We start from the raw sequence: 16282 nt of genomic DNA on the forward strand, positions 1-16282 counted from the left end.
AACAGAGCCTTGTTTCGAGTAGTGTAATGCATACTTCTTATTTCATTGAGCGAGTAGCAGTTGGTTGTATATATATCTCATTCTCACAGTTTAATATGCTCCTTGTTTCAGCATCTTCTTTAATAGTGTGGTCCTATCACCTGCACCCAAAAGTAACAACATAAGTAGATGTAAAGTGCACATTCTGTCCCTGAGGCATCTTGGTGCTGAATAACAGATGTTACTCAATAACACTAATGTTATTGACCTTGTAAAGATGTAAGTCCGAGTGGACCCGCCAGAAGCTGAACCTGTGACCATGAGGACAAACCTAGATCCATGCAGTGGTTGCATTAGTCTACCGAGACATCAGACCAGGCTTAAAGAATCAAGGGGCACATTTATGACTTTTGTGGAGCAGCAAGTCACCTTCCTGCGCTAACCTGCCTCACTGGGAAAAGGCAGGAATGCGTTGTATTTACCCAGTTCGGCACATTCTTGTCCCTTTCCCTTGTGCTGGAGCAGTTTTGACAGCCTAGCACTATGCAAGGGTGCCTGCCCTGTAGGCAGGATTGTTTCTTTGCAGGAAGGTGCACCTTCCTGCACAAAAACTATCCTGAGAGGTTTTTTCCTCTTTCTATGTGTGATGCAGAACATAGCACAGATAGAGGAAGAAATGAGGAGAAATAAAGATATTTCTCCTTGTGACACCTCTCCTGGGGAGGCGTATCATTTTGGCGCATTCCCATGTTTACCAGGTTTGGTGAATCTGGAAATGCGTCAAAAACCACAGGAGTTGTGTGGGAACACCCATGCATTGTCTATGGAAGGCCTCCTTTGAGTAATGCAACGCAGCAATTTGCGCTGCATTGCTCAAAATTTTTGAAGCCATTCAAAGCCACGCAAATGGCTTTGCATGGCTTTATAAATCTGACTTAAGGTTTGCATTGCTCTTGCACCTCCTTGTCCAGCGCAAAAGGGGTGCAAACCAGGTAATAAATATGGCCCCAACTTTGACCCTCTTCATCCCAAAGTCTTTTCATCAATTTATAAGTAAAGATTATTTGTTTCAGTTTTCTCAGGGCCATGTTCTGATTGGATATAACTTTATTTTGCTTCTTTCTGCACTGTGCTTATTGGAGATCTTAAGCACATCAAACTACAGGTGTTACCAGTGGCCCTGGGTGATTTAAGTATTTAGAGCGATTTCCCCCCCACCGTCCTGTAGGGTTAAATGACAATTGTCGGGTATGTGGTATTTATTATCTTGCAGATCCCGGAAATAAGGCTTTGAGTTCAAGTACAATTTAAAAGGTGTTTGAAACATCACGTCTCACCCTCATGCCCCCCCCCCATTCAGCCTAAATCCCTTCTTAGATTTGCCAAAAGATTTGATAAATTTCTTGTTTTTTCCCCTAAGCATGTCAAAAATCATGCTATACCCACCTTTCTCCTTAACTTTTTAGAAGAATTCTTACAAGGATTTGCAGCAGTTTTGAATCCCTTCAGTTAGTGCTGAGCGCTTGGTGGCTCAGAGTAGCTGATGACTTGGTAATATCACAAATGGGCACATTTTAGGATTGTCCCTCCTAATCAACCGGATACTACCTGAGAGCGACCTGCCATACACAGCCTACTTCCATTGACTCAAAGCTTGTGTGAATGTTTGGTATTACTCCAAACTAATCAAAGGTGTGCAGTCCATTCTCAGCTTTGTGAATACCTTGCCACCTACCTGCGTAACCAGAAATAGCAAGGATTCTGTCCTACGTATTATTTTTTCAATCAGTTTATATTAAATCAGTTAAATGTCAAATGATTGTGGTTTACTTTAGGAACACACTATGTGTGCCTAATTTGAAATAATTCAGTCTTTCATTTTATATGTAGGCAAAAGTCTCAAGCTGCAAAGTTAACCTTCCTCTGTCCATGGGCCCTACTCCCCTCACCCAGTACTGATGCTTTTCATATTTGCCAAACATAGGTTGATGGATCAAGAAGGCAGAGGTTCTGCATTGCTGGGTCCTTACAGAAGCTAAGGTTCAGAGCGCCAGCTATGTTGAAAGGAAATAATAAATAGTGCAATCCATGTCTCAAACAATAATGGTATGCTGCAGAGTTTTCCTAGTGTGGGATGTTCTAAAGGAGAAATGACTGGATCCATGCAAGGTCAATGATCCTAGGAAAATGCCATTGAGAAAACGTATATCGACTGTACCCATAACAACAAAAGCAATTTTATCATTTTACACAAGCTCATTAAATAACTAAGCACAATACATAACACTTATGTCAACCAACAACAAAATGTAAAGAAAAACAACAAAGAACAATATTCTTGCCAGGTAAAACTTACCTTGCTTCATTAACTTTAACTTTGTCTCCCAGACACACAAAGTTCTCGATGTAGCCGTCGCTGCAGTTAATTGTCGTCCAATCAGGTTTGCAAACGTCCAAGAAGTGTGGCCGCAGCCGACCTATTGTGTACTTGGCAATGTCCGTCAGAGATTGACTTGCAGCAGCCCCGAATATAAACGTCCCAATGGCTTTATAAATAGTGGCTACATAGTGATTTCTGACAAATGCATTGGAATGCAAACGATTATAATACACAGACAGTGTTTCTCCTAAAATAATCTGAAAGAAATACAGACAACGGGTAAATATCTCCATAAAAAAATTCACTTTACCAACTGTTTAGTGAAAACTATAAAAATCTAGATGGTTGTGAAAAAATAAACATTCCAGGAAAGTAAAAGAACACTAAAACATTCAACACATATCTGTAAGTATTTGATATCCTGACCGGTACAGGTGATGCTAACCAAATTTTAGCTTTTGCTAAACAAAATGAAACCTCAAAAAAAGTACCTTCCAATTTGCAAACAAGATTGTTTGTTTAACTTCGATCAGGGAAGATTTGTTGAACATGGACATGAATCTAGGTACATCCATGGGAAAAATGTATAAATATGAGTGAAGTGACAGACAGCAGCTTTGTTGAAGCGTCAACAGTGGATTATACAAGTAGTAACTACTGAAAATAATCACAGTACAATGAATTAATGTGATGCCTCACACAGCAATATATACGCTACACAAATCACTCTTTAATATCAAACCATGGGAAAAGTAGTCACTAAACACATAGAACTAGGTTCTTCCATATATTATTTGGCATGTTCTTCCGACCAATAACACCTAGATTTCTTCTTTGTTCCATTAAATATTTAGCGTAAGGTTTACTTGTGATGAAATCCATTATTTTAATCTTAGCACTGGAAGAACTACAACACTACTAAACATTCCTCACAAACTCAAGGGAAGAAGTACTGCTCATAAGAGCAGTAGCATTTTAAACATAAACCACATAAACTTGAACCAGTGCCTCCAAATCCCACTTCTACAGAACTGAGGAAATGTTGGAGGCTTTGTGGAATGGATAATAGCATACTGGAAACAAATGTATCAACAGGAAAGGAACCCTTCCCACATTACATCCCAGTCTATCCACAGGGATCGTCCTTCATACGAGCACATGTTATTGTTAGCTAGCTTCCATTCATTACCAAGCATCCCAGACTAAGCATAATTGGCCATGCCAAGAAAGTGGTGGGCCGACATGAGCACAACTTGGAAAGGACTGGGGCAGGCGGTAAGTGGCAGCAGTGCAAGACCAGTGTTCAGAGGCGATCTCGCATTCCTCAAGCAAAACGAAATCCCTCCATCGGCTTTCCTTAAAGAAATTGGTACCACAGGGTGAGAAAATGCTGGGCAGAGATTTTATGTTTCTCTTGTTGGATAATGTCCCTTTGCAAGTTTCAGATTAATAGATATGGATCCACGAAACAGATTTAGATAAATTTAGGGACTGAATCATTGGATATCAAAAGTGGCAAAAACGTCATGTTATTTGTTTTGGCGTATGCACCAATTAATTAGCAAATCAAAAAAGACGAAAATGGAAATAAAGCAGAAAAGTAGAAAGACGTTCACATTTACAAACAGAAAAAAGTTCACCAGAAAGAGAGATTACACATTCTAGCCAAAAAACACAGTACCTAAAATGTTTAAAACACATCTGGGAAGATTTCATATCTTGACACAGTACCAGTGGTGCTACTGAAATGCAGCATTCGCTCAAAAAAATGAAGCCTCAAAAAGTCTACTTATCAATTTGGAAAGCTACATTGCTGTTTTCACCTTAGATCAAGCAATTTTAGCACATATAACACGGACATGGACCAAGAAGGGATGCCCAAAAGACTGACTGCAACTGCACAGGCATATAAGATATTACTAGCGAAAGTGAGCTTGAACATTCATTGTGTTAGCTACGTGTATTTTTTTTCTTCAAATTAGTAGTTAAACCTGAAAAACAAAGAACTCCACATTTAAAAAAATACTTATTTACTCCTCTTTGCACGAAGCCACATATGTTTAAAAAAATTAAAGTATTCCATGGAGGAATGGCTTTCCTACATACCAAAAAAACATAAAAAATAAATAACTTACCACGTGGAAGACTACTCAGAGGGGATTAATCACAGACGTCACTTTTTGTGACGCACCAGCGGCGCATAGTGCAGACCCATATCTACAAAGCCACACAAAGTCACTTTGTGTGGCTTTTTATGGCCTCGTAATCATGGTGGAAGGCAATACAGAGCTGCGTTGCCTTACGCTGCTTCAGGGAGGTGTACCATGGGAGTTGCGGTGGGTGTTCCCATGCAGTACCCATGGGTTCTCACACATTTCCAGATTTACAAGAATCTGGGAACCTGGGAATGCATCAAAACGGTATGCCTCCCCACGACAGGTGCAACAAGGAGAAATCTCTATTTCTCCTCCTTGTTTCCTCTTTCTATGTGTGCTGCATTCTGCAACACATATAGAAAAAGGAAAATGCCTCTCTGGATAGTTTTTGTGCAGGAAGGTGTCCCTTCCTGTACAAAACAGCGTGCTTGCACTGATTTAGGCAGCAATTTGTGCACCAGAGGAAAGGACAGAAATGCACCATATCTTGTAAACACAGTGCATTTCTGCCATCTTGAATTGGCGCAGAGCAGCCCTGCAGAAAGGCTTGCGGCAATGTCCGTCAGTTCCTAGTAAAAATGCCCCTAAATGTTCCTGCGTAGCTGTAATCTCGTTCTCACCACCAGTCTCTGCGAGCAACATGATGCCCATCCCAGTTCAAACCTCTGACATCTTTTAAAAAAGGCAGTCGACTAGGTGCAGGGCCACCCTGCTCCAGTGGGTGGGTGTGGCCTCTGATTACTTCCTTGGGAGGGGTGTAGCAGCCTCAAAAAAGGGTGAAGGAAGCAGGCATATCTTTCACTGTTCTCCATTCTAACACCCCAAGCCTTCCCTACTTAAGTAATGCGATTAGCCCTTCAACTGCGAGTAGGGAAGGTGGAACGCTACATAATAAAACCTAGCATTTGTATTTAGTTTCAATAGTACCCACTTTTCGCCTTTGCGGATGCTGTTACTTACTCCATACTCTAAGGTCTCTCTTCTGATACCAAGTACTATTCAAGTTAAGAACTCCGCACAAAGCCTACTTACACAATGCTTGAGACAATCAGTAGGTAATTAGAAACGTTAAACTGCAAAACGTTCATTTTCATTGCCCAGTTCAAATGCGATTTCATGGAGACAAAAATACAAATTGAACTTACAACGAGAACACTGAAAGGTATCATTATGGCAGCTAATAGGCCATAAGATATGGTTTCTTCTTTGGAAGGATACCGGATGGAATCGTCATTACAGAAAAATCCTCGTTTGAAGGGGCTATGCTTCACATTGAGAATTGCAAAAGGCAACCCAGCTATCAAAAGGGGAGAAAGCAGAATTCGTTAAAATAGGATTAATCAAAAAAATAAAGAAATCCACACCACGTCTACTAGACAAGAAAAGCTGTTCCCAGTGAAGCAAACAATTTTAAATAAATAAAAAAAAATGCTTAAGCAGGCGCTAAGACAACAGGCGACATTTCCAAATGGCTAAAAAGTCTTGAAGCGTTAAACAAAAAACCCACCCGGTTTGCACTACTTTAAGGCTTCCGTGTGCATGTGTAATAATTTCACATGATGCCTCTTAAGCATTCTAATTGTGCAAGTGTGTTTCAGATGATTAAAAGAACTGTGGTTTCCAAACCTGTTTCCCCTTTGCAATCTTAGGCAGCAAAGAGGAGTTGCTTGCGTCATCCACCCACACGTCTCCCAGCCAACGAATACCAACCATCCTACTTGTCAGAGTAGTTGCACACGAGTAATGAACTGCCACAGCATTTGTTCAAGAAGTCGTTTTCAGTCCAACATTTGACGTAACATAAAACATATTTTAACATCTTTTATGTCACGAAATGAAAAAAATACAGTTTGGGATTAAGAGTAGACCAATCCTGCAAAACGACAAGTGAGAAACTGCACTACGTATGGTTTCCCATCTAGTGCTAGTAAATGAACGAGACTCAACACCCTCTACTGAGTAACCAAATACTTTCAAATCAATCCACTTGAAGACATTTTATATATTTAGACTGTGCACCTTGAAGGGCACGCCTGGTGCTTTGGAGGACACGAAATGAGACAAGGAGCTAAAGAGGAAAAGAACATGACTTTGCACGTACGCCAGGATGGCAACTTAAACTGACCACCCAGCTAGTGCCCAGATTCCCTACTTCCTGTTGTATGACGACTGCTGCTCCGCCATATTTCGTAGACTAAGATTACCCTCTATGTCCATCACAAGGCCCTTTTGTTTTTGTCACAGTTTTCTTACCATCGTTCACGTCGTAAGGCAGTTCCATTTATTTGTGCTTACAACACTAATGAAACATTTTTTACTTCTCCAGTTAGTGTCAACAACTTTACCTCATGAGTCTGTGACCTAGAAATAGGGCTGGTAGAACATGCTTGCTCCCTCTACTGTACAGGAACCTGCATTAATCACATTTAAGTCACTCCTCTGTTCATCAACCAATTTCCTTCTATATAACTCTGGTAGACCATGAGCCCTCCTGCTAGGTATCCTCTGGATGGTTTCTAAGTTGAACTTTATCCTCAAGACCTGAACTCCAGCTCTGGGAGCAATACTTAGGGGTGCGTCTTCACAACTATCTATGTAATGCAGGTATAAAAAGAGCCTCTTAAATCTCTCTTTTAGCATGCATGTGTTGATAGCTGATAGATTAATCAGGATTTAGGTAGAACACACCAACTCCTCTATAAAGGCATTCCACACTACCTACCTTAATCACTCAGGGGCATATTTATCATGCAGTTATTTATAATGTAGTTGTGTCACATTTGCGCCACACAATGGGGCTCAAGGGTGAAAACTACTAAGTAAGATTTATCAAGCCACACAAGGTCACCTTGCTGGGCCCGAGTAGCTTGATAAATTAGAGTAACGCAATGCAGCGCAAATCGCTGCGCTGAGTTACTCCACCCCAGGGAGGCATTCCATGGGTAGAGCGCAAGTGTTACCATGCATCCACCCATGGGTTTTGGGCACATTTCCAGATTTACCCTTACTGGTAGACCTGGAAATGTGTCAAAATGCTATGCCGCCCCAGGTGAGGCATAACGAGGAGAAATAGGTTTATTTGTCCAGGTTTTATCCTCTTTCTATGTATGCTGTATTGTGCAGCACACATAGAAAGAGGGAAATGCCTTCAAAGATTGTTTTGTGCAGGAAGGTGTCCCTGCACAAAAACAATCCTGCATGCAACTAAAGCACTCTTGCACAATGGTGCCTGTGGGGGCACTAAGCAGCACACTGTGCGCCAAAGCAGGGAAGAGACATGAATGCACCATATAATGTTAAACATTATGCATTCCTGCTGTTTCCCTATCAGGCAGTGCAGCAAGGTGGCTTGCTGCGCAGCGTGATTTTTTGACAAATGTGTCCCTTAGAGTTCAGAATGCTGCAGCTTACTTCTAAATGGCAAGAGGAAAAACTCTCACCAAAGAAAACGTCACTGGCTTCTAGTGAGTGGGAAGAAGAGTTGATTCCCTGTGTCAGAGATCATCCACCAGCCGTAGAAGATAATCACCAATAACATCTCCAAAAGCCCACTGTACTCTTCCTAATGGGACCAACAGCAACTTAATTAGGGCACTCCACAATCCATTCAAGAAGGTCCAAAAACCTTTAACCAACATACTGAAATATTCAACGAAAAGCAATTCAGAGTCTCCTTCAGAATTGTGAAAGCAGTTACTGACCACTTAGGGGCATATTTATGTGCCCCTTGCGCCCCCAGTGCGTCACTTTTTGTGATGCAAAGGCAGTGCAAACCTTTAAATCCTATCTAGGAGGCCTCACAAAACCACTTTGCGTGCCTTTGAATGGACTCAAAGATATGGACTAAGGCAAGGCAGCACAAATCGATGCGTTGCCTTACTCTGCGCAAGGGAGGCGTTCCATGGGTATTGCAGTGGGTGTTCCCATGCAACAACCATGGATTCTGACAGGAGCTTGTAAACCTGGGGATGCGCCAAAGCCTTACGCCTCCCCCGGGGAGGTGTAACAAGGAGAAATATCTTTATTTCTCTTCTTTCTATGTGTGCTGTAGCACACACAGAAAGAGGAAAAAGCATTTTCAGGATTGTTTTGGTGCAGGAAACTGCCCCTTCTTGCACAAAAACAGTCCTGCCTACAATGCAGGCACCCTTGCACCATGGAGCAAAAGGTGCCTGCATTTGTGCTAGGCAGCCAAATTGGCACCAGCGCAGTGGGAAAGGACAGGAATGCGCTGTATTGCATAAGTACGGCACATTCATGCCCTTTCCCTTTGACACAGGACAGCGCATAAAGTCTCCTTGGTGCACTGCCATGCACCAAAAGCCCATACTCTTTAAAACAGCTCTTAAGCAGTACCACCGTCTCCTGAGAGAAACAAAGAAGAACAATCTAGCAGACCGTGCTGTGGTTTGTGCTGGCTTCTATGCAGAGCTCTTCACCATTGTGAAGGAGTTCTCCATCCTGCAGCCACCGTGAACGACATCACCACCTCCCAAGAACTGTGACATCCTTGTGGACTTCTTCCACAACAAGATATCAGTCATTTATGAGAACTTCAAACCCCAGCCCCCTGCCACCGACAGCATCAGCCTACTCACAACAATGAACGCAAACCCCAAACACCTGTTCACCCATTGTGACCCTCTCACAACTCAAGCCACAATATCCATCATGAACTCCATATACTAGGGAGCATCCACGGACCCCTACCCCCACCATATCTTCAACCTCCGTAGCAAGGCATTTGGTAAAGAGCTCAAGAAAGTCTTTAACCCATGTATCACCAGAGCCCTCCTTCCCTGAAGGCTGGACACTTACTGAAGTGCGCACTCCTCCTGAAGAAACCATTTGCTGATCGAGCAGATCTGGAGAAATACCTGCCCATCACCCAGCTCCACTTTTCGATGAAGGTTCTCGAAAAGGCAATTAATGAACAAATCACCAAACATATGGATCACTAAAACCTCCTGGACCCCTCTCAATCCAGATTCCGAGCCACCTATAGCACCGAGACAACCCTGATCGCAGCCACCGACGACATCAGGGCCCTCCTGGACCGCAGCAAAACAGCAGCCCTCATCCTCCTGGACCTGTCAACCGCCTTCGACACCGTCTCCCACCACATCTTCATCAATAGACTATCAAATCCGAATCCAGGGAGACACCCTCAAATGGATCGCCTCATACTTCACGGGAAGAATCCAGAAAATCCCTCTCCCACCATTCACCTAGGAACCCAAGGAGATCATCTGCAGCATACCACAAGAATTGTCCCTCAGCCCCACCCTCTTCAACACAGTACTGACCCCCTTCCTCAGCCAAAACCATCAAATTGCACAGACTCAACATCCTCACCTATGCTGATGACACCCAACTCATCCTCTTGGTGTCAGAAGAACCGCCCATCACCAAAACCAACTTCCACAGATGTATGGTGAATGTCGCAGTCTGTATGAAGGACAACTGTCTCAAGATCAACACGGACGAGACAGAAGTCCTCATCTTTGGGAACAACACCTCCCATGGAATGACACTTCATAGCCCTTGTCCCCACCCCGACAGACCACGCCTGCAACCTCAGCATTATTTTGGACAACAAGTTATCTATGCAGAAACAGGCAAACGTAGTCTCGTCCACTTGCTTTCAAAGCCTACACATGCTCCGTAAGATCTTCAGGTGGCTCCCATTTGATACCAGAAGTACCATCACTCAAGCCCTCGTCACAAGCAGGCAGAACTATGTTAACAAAAGAATACAGAACTCAGCTAGACCTTGACCTTCCCAGAAGAACACCTTGCACCTCAAAAGGCTCCAGTGGCTCCCAATCCAGAACAGATGCCAGTTCAAGATGGTGACCCATGCACACAAAGCCCTGCACAACGAAAGACCAGCAAACATTAACAAACAAAGGACTTTGCACCAACTGACCACACACCTGCGATCTTCCTCCCTTTTTCTTCTAAGGCACAAACCCTCCTGTCCCCTCTGGATCCGCCAATCCAACAGTGGAGGTCACCCTTTCTCTCACCTGGCAGCAAAGCCTGGAATAACTAATCCTGTGACTTCCGTAGGCCCCCACTTTATCATTACTGCAACCCAAGGACCCCCACTGAGTCATTATTTAACGATGGGGATAACAGCTAAACATTTTTTATGATTTGAACCAAAAAAAAAAAAAACAATACAGAAACAAGCATGAACTCTTTAACAACTAATGCATTAATATCAAACAAATACACAATTGATTACATATTTTATTTAATTCACAAATATATATTTTTTTTAAATACTTTAATGGAAAGGTTGTCGCTTTTCTAAATTCTATTGAGGCCACTCATCGTCCATACTATATTCTGTTTGCATTTACACTGTTCCCACAAAACAAAATACAGAACATTTAAAAAATTTTAATTTTACAGTTTGCTTCTTTATTTATATTACCTTTATTATGCTGGTAATAGGATTTCATTTTCTAACTAGTCACCGACCCCCGAAGAAGGCTTCTCGGACCCCAAGGTTCCTCAGGCCACAAGTTAAGAACCAATGGTCTAGGCGATCATTAAATGTCAGCTCAAGCCACTTAGCACCCTAGTGAGGGATTTTCCCACAAGTGACGCGGAGCGGAATTTTTTCTCATGTGCGGCTCGCCAATGTTAAGTTAGTGAGAGAGAGAAATCTTTGTGTTGGCGAGCGCAAGCGAGATTTCTGAACACGGGCGGTCGCAGGAGGTCACTACCACCTGCGTTGAGAAAGCTGCCGCCAGTGTAGACAATGAACTCGAACAGCAGAAAAGTTAGCGCCCTCTAGCTCTCCAAGTGATGCCGTCTGCGCTGATTTTACAGTGCACGAGAAACTCCTTGTGCTGAGAATCAGTGCGAATAGCGAAACTTACCCAAACTCCGCCGCCCACAGAACTCCACATAGTACAGCAGAGTTTTTTTGGCACTTCACTGAATCTCGAAGAGCAGAACTCTGCAAATTCCGTCAAGTTCTAGTTTTAGACCTCCATTCCCACACAAAGCAAGTAGGAACATCCCATACCCAGGGAACACTGTCTGTGAGGGAATGATGGGAGTTGGTTAGTACCAGTGCTCCACAAACCCACATCTGCAGATGGCAGTTTGCTCAGAACATGAAAGCAGTACAAGGCATCAAGGCATTACACCCCGGGTTCTGCTCTACAAAGAAGTTGGCATTCATATTTTGGTCCTAAATGAAGCCTCATTAAAATCCTGTCAGAGATGCATTTAGAACTGAACACAGGTTAGCTCAAGCAAACTTAATTACCCGTTCCCACAAAGAGTTCAAGTTGTTCAACATTCCATGTAACCATCACTCCCAACCTACAATGAATCTTAAACTCTCCTCACTATCGCCATGTCATCCCTCGGAGGGAACACCTGATTTACTAGCAGCAGTGGCCAAGGATCAAGCACGCCATGCAACTACTGATCAGGAACATGCAGGTAGTACTCATGTCCATAGGGCATTCACGTCCTTCTGAGTGCACGAGCTTACACAGACTGCCAGAGGACCAGGGATGGCATACTTAGCGTCGTCATACTGCAGTGAAATACAGGAGAAGCTTGCTAAAAATGTCCATAATGTACATGCAAAAATATCAAAATCCCCAAATATGCTAAAGATTTTAGACTATTCCAACTGAGAAAGAACACAGGACAAGTGTTCAGTTTTCAGTTGAAACAAAGTCAAAATGCTAATCATGGCAAAGGAATGCTAGAAGATATTCCTAAATATTACTGATGTCAACAGCCCGTTGCCAGAATTAAAAGGTGTACATTGCAGAAATAGAGGTGTCTGTATTCCCTGTAGTTTTTGTTATTTATTGGTTTAACATACTCTTCCTTCACCATGAGGCAGCATTAGTACTCTTTACCTACAACTAAGAGACTGATAAAGTAGTCAAGATTACATCAGTGACCTCTGCTGAGGGTCCCACTGATTTAGTTGGTGGGTGGATAGTTCAGGAGTGAGCAGAAGTGCTGAACTTCCAGTCATGTAGTTGGGAAATCCCAAAGGATGGCGTGGCACGGAGAGGGCTCGATTAAGGCCTTGATACCAAACTATGAGAGTGCGCGTCACATCTGACATTCCATTCACTTCGGTAATACAGTTCAGTGCGCCACTGCAGCAGCACAGTCACCGTGATATTTACGGACTGCTTCCTGGATTGTTCTGTAGTGTTCGTGGTTTAACAGAAGGGAACAAACAGCCTAGCGTTCTACCTTAACCCTCTGCTTTTTAAATGCCTCCAAGACGTGCATTCTCTAGAGGACTCCGTGTAAACTTTCGCCTCGCATTCTTCAAGGGCAACGCACGTGCTCAGGAAGGACATTGCCACCCGCCGGCACCCGATGCAGGTACTGTGACTGACAGCAGACCTCATCAGGCCAAGCCTCCTATATGGGAGCCTAAACTAAGTCGAAACAAAGGGCTGGAAAGTTTCCATCACGGTTATGATGGACACTCAGTCGTCTCCCGTAATCCTCCCCAGTGTTGTCAAAGGCACTTAGGGGCATACTTAAGAAAAGTGGTGTAGCACACAGTGCAGCTCCAGTTTTCTTGCACCTCTTAGCGCCCCCCTAATGCCACCATGTGTGCACCTTATGCAAGATATGGCGCACCACGGCGCAGGAGAGGGGGCAACAGCGTCATTTTTATTGACACTATTGATGTACTCTGCAGGAGTTGCGCCAAATTTTGGCGCTACTCTTGCAGAGTACATAGGGGCCCATTGTATTCAATGGCATGCCCCCTTTTAACAAAAAAAAAAAAAAGGGCGCACGGAAATCTGTTAGATTTCCTTGTGCCTTTTTTGGGCTACCCTAGTAGGGGAACGCCCCCTTTGCATATATTATGCCTGGCGCATGCACAATGTAGTGCAAAGGGTTTAATCAATCAATAATTTAAGCGCGCTACTCACCCGGAAGGGTCTCAAGCCGCTGGGAGGCGGGGGGGAGGAAGGTGCTACTGCTCGAAGAGCCAGGTCTTGAGGTGCTTCCTGAAGGTCCTGGGTAAGACGTAGGTTGACGGGGAGGGAGTTGGCCTTCTAACGCCACATTAGCGTAAAAAATTATGCTAATGTGGTGCTAGAATGGCGCTAGGGTCTCTTAAACATGCCCCCTAGTTTGTAATCCAGCACCCTCCGTTAGATACCTGAAGCTGCCTGACATTTTGGATGCATCCTGAACTCAGCTATCTGACCGAAATTTGACAACTGTAGCTTTACGTCATAGTGGGAGAAATCACCGGAGCACTGTAGGAGTAAAGGGTTTATACCGAACCTGTAATCAGGTAAAAAAGTGGTTTCATCCAAATAGATCCACTTTTATGGAATGACGCGAGTATTACCCGGGTGGGTTAAGTTCTTGTGTGCAAAGCGTTTCAGGGGAAAGTCTTCTACACGATTAAATGGTGCGTAAAAGGAAGGCGGCGCTGTCGCCGGCTCTAACCCACCTATGGCATCACTAATTCTCAATGGAAGAGAACGAACCACATTTTGACAACTTGTACCTATTTCTGTCCACCAGCAAATCGGCTAATCGCCAGAGAAAGCAGCCATATGTATGGCCTGAGTAATGTTGTAAGCCAGTGGTTCCCTACTTTTTGACTTCTGTGGACCCCTACTTTATCAATACTGGGACCTGGGGACCCCCACTGAATCATTACTGGGATCCGGGGACCACCCCCACTAAATCATTACTGAAAGTATGGGCCCTCATCTATTTAAATTATTAATTTTTCTAAGCAGTCGTGAACCCCCTGGGGAGGATTCACGGACCCCCGGGGGTCCCTGGACCACAGGTTGGGAAACAATCTCTCAATTCCTTAAGGATTAGACACTGGTGACTAACGCACGCCACTCGTCACATGTCTAAACAAAACAAACCCGGCTCCGGCCTATGTCGGAAACCATGAAAGTCGCCCCAGGGCTTCGCAATGTCATACAAATGGTGGGCAACAATAGCCGGCAAAGTCCTGCTGTGAGCTGATATTTCCAGGAAGGCACGTCAACTGGGTGCAGAACACACGGGCACTAGGTCCTGCGCAATTAGAGCCTTTCCTCTGCTGTTTTCCTTGCATGACAAACTCACGTCAGACGACTGGCCAGATTTAGCCCCAGACTGAAAGCCAATTGTATGAGCGCCCTCCCCAAACTCACCGAGGCGAGCGCACTGCACAGCTAAAGTGTCGGGAGGCACCACAGGGCGGGCACGCCCCGATAGTGTACTCATTCCAGACGTGTTCTAAGAATACCCACCCAGCAATCTGCAGTGATGTGCAGCTAAAAACAGGAACACCGTGCAACGAGATGAGAAGGTAAATGATGCCACCCAGATCCCGCAGAGGGAGGAGGGACGTGATTAGAAAGGACGAGTGAGAAAGATTGCTAGGAGCAGGAAAAGCACAGCGCGCTGAGGAACAAGTAGCTCAGTCATATTTCATAAATGGAGAAAGAAAACGCGATGTGGACTGGCAGAGCTCAGCCATGACTGAGAATCATTTCCAATGGAGAAGAGTGTTTGGTCGTGGTGAATCCAATGGTGTGCCAATGTAATAGCATCTGAATTGTAGGGATTTCAGACCCTTTTTGAATTGCAGACGTTCGGGGGTAGTTCACACGCACATAACACCTCACCTCCGACAACTTCACTGGCTCCCCTTTCAGAAACGCTGGTAGTTGAAGATACTCACTCCTACAAGGCACTACACAACCTGGCCCCACCGGCCTCAAGTACTGACTACACTTCAACAAACTTCAGCCTCACTCCCGCTCGCCGACACACCCTCGTGGAAGGGCGACAAAAGGCAAGGCGTTCTCTTACTTGCAAAGCCAAATTCTGAACAACCTCTCCCGGCACTTTAGGAAAGCCATGTCTCTTACGAGTACTGCAAGAAATTGAAAACCTGGCTCTTCAACTCAACCTGTTTGCATAGCCCACAACTACTCATCGCCTGGATACTCTCACAGATTAGCATTCTACAAATCCACATTACATACAATGATGGTGATGTTTCAGCTCTTGAGAGCACAAAAGGAGAAGGTCTGCTTCAGGTTTTCTACGTTCCAATAAGCAAATATGTGATTCTAGAAGTATGTGGCCATAACGGAGGCTCATAACTCAAAGGAAGTATTTTATTTGGAAAGAGTAAGCAAACGTCTAGAACATAGTAGGCGTGGCAATCTGAAAAAAGCAAGGGGTTATCCTGACTTCCTAGACCACAGTGAATGAAAAAGGATGTTCTATTATAAAGGTACTAAGGGATTATTTTTTTAACAAAACACGAAATTCAAAGTTACATAAGTCAAAGAGGATAAGAATCTCGTGTGGTAAAAAAGCAATGTTTCAGAACCGGCCTGTAAAGTTAAACCTTTCTACTCTGGGCTGCACGATGGGATGATTCATTCTCTTGCTCTAGACATTGCCACATGAAACAAACCTTTCCTGCTCTTATTTATCTCCAGTTCTAGTCATAATCAATTTACATTTGGGAGGTTTGAACAGTCACACCAAAGAGGATCCTTAAAAAAAAGTGGAGTTTATACCCTAGCGATATTTAGTAGACAAATGCTTTCTTGGCAGCCAGCCAGGGAAGGGTGCATCATCTCTTACAAACAGGGATCTGCAGTATATATGCAACCCACGCTGATTAGAAAACATGTTTCACGAAAGAGGCGATGGGTTTTCTTGCAAGGGATGTGTTCCTTAAACTGCTCAAGAGTTTGTATTCTCCGACATAAGT

The 16282-nt window shown here is 43.8% G+C and overlaps 1 protein-coding gene across 3 annotated transcripts in view; it reads right to left on the reverse strand.

Moving 5' to 3' along the window:
- Positions 1–16282, reverse strand: part of PLPP1 (phospholipid phosphatase 1) — a 220090-nt gene that overhangs the window by 81187 nt on the left and 122621 nt on the right. For 2 of the 3 annotated variants that reach the window (XM_069222113.1, XM_069222132.1), the window contains one exon: positions 2336–2616. In XM_069222113.1, the coding sequence (XP_069078214.1) occupies positions 2336–2616 (281 nt within the window). Of the gene's footprint in view, positions 1–2335; positions 2617–5660; positions 5813–16282 lie in introns of all 3 variants that reach the window. The other variant, XM_069222122.1, reaches the window with a different exon arrangement.

The sequence above is a fragment of the Pleurodeles waltl genome, chromosome 1_1, assembly GCF_031143425.1.
Source record: "Pleurodeles waltl isolate 20211129_DDA chromosome 1_1, aPleWal1.hap1.20221129, whole genome shotgun sequence".
NCBI lineage: Eukaryota > Metazoa > Chordata > Amphibia > Caudata > Salamandridae > Pleurodeles > Pleurodeles waltl.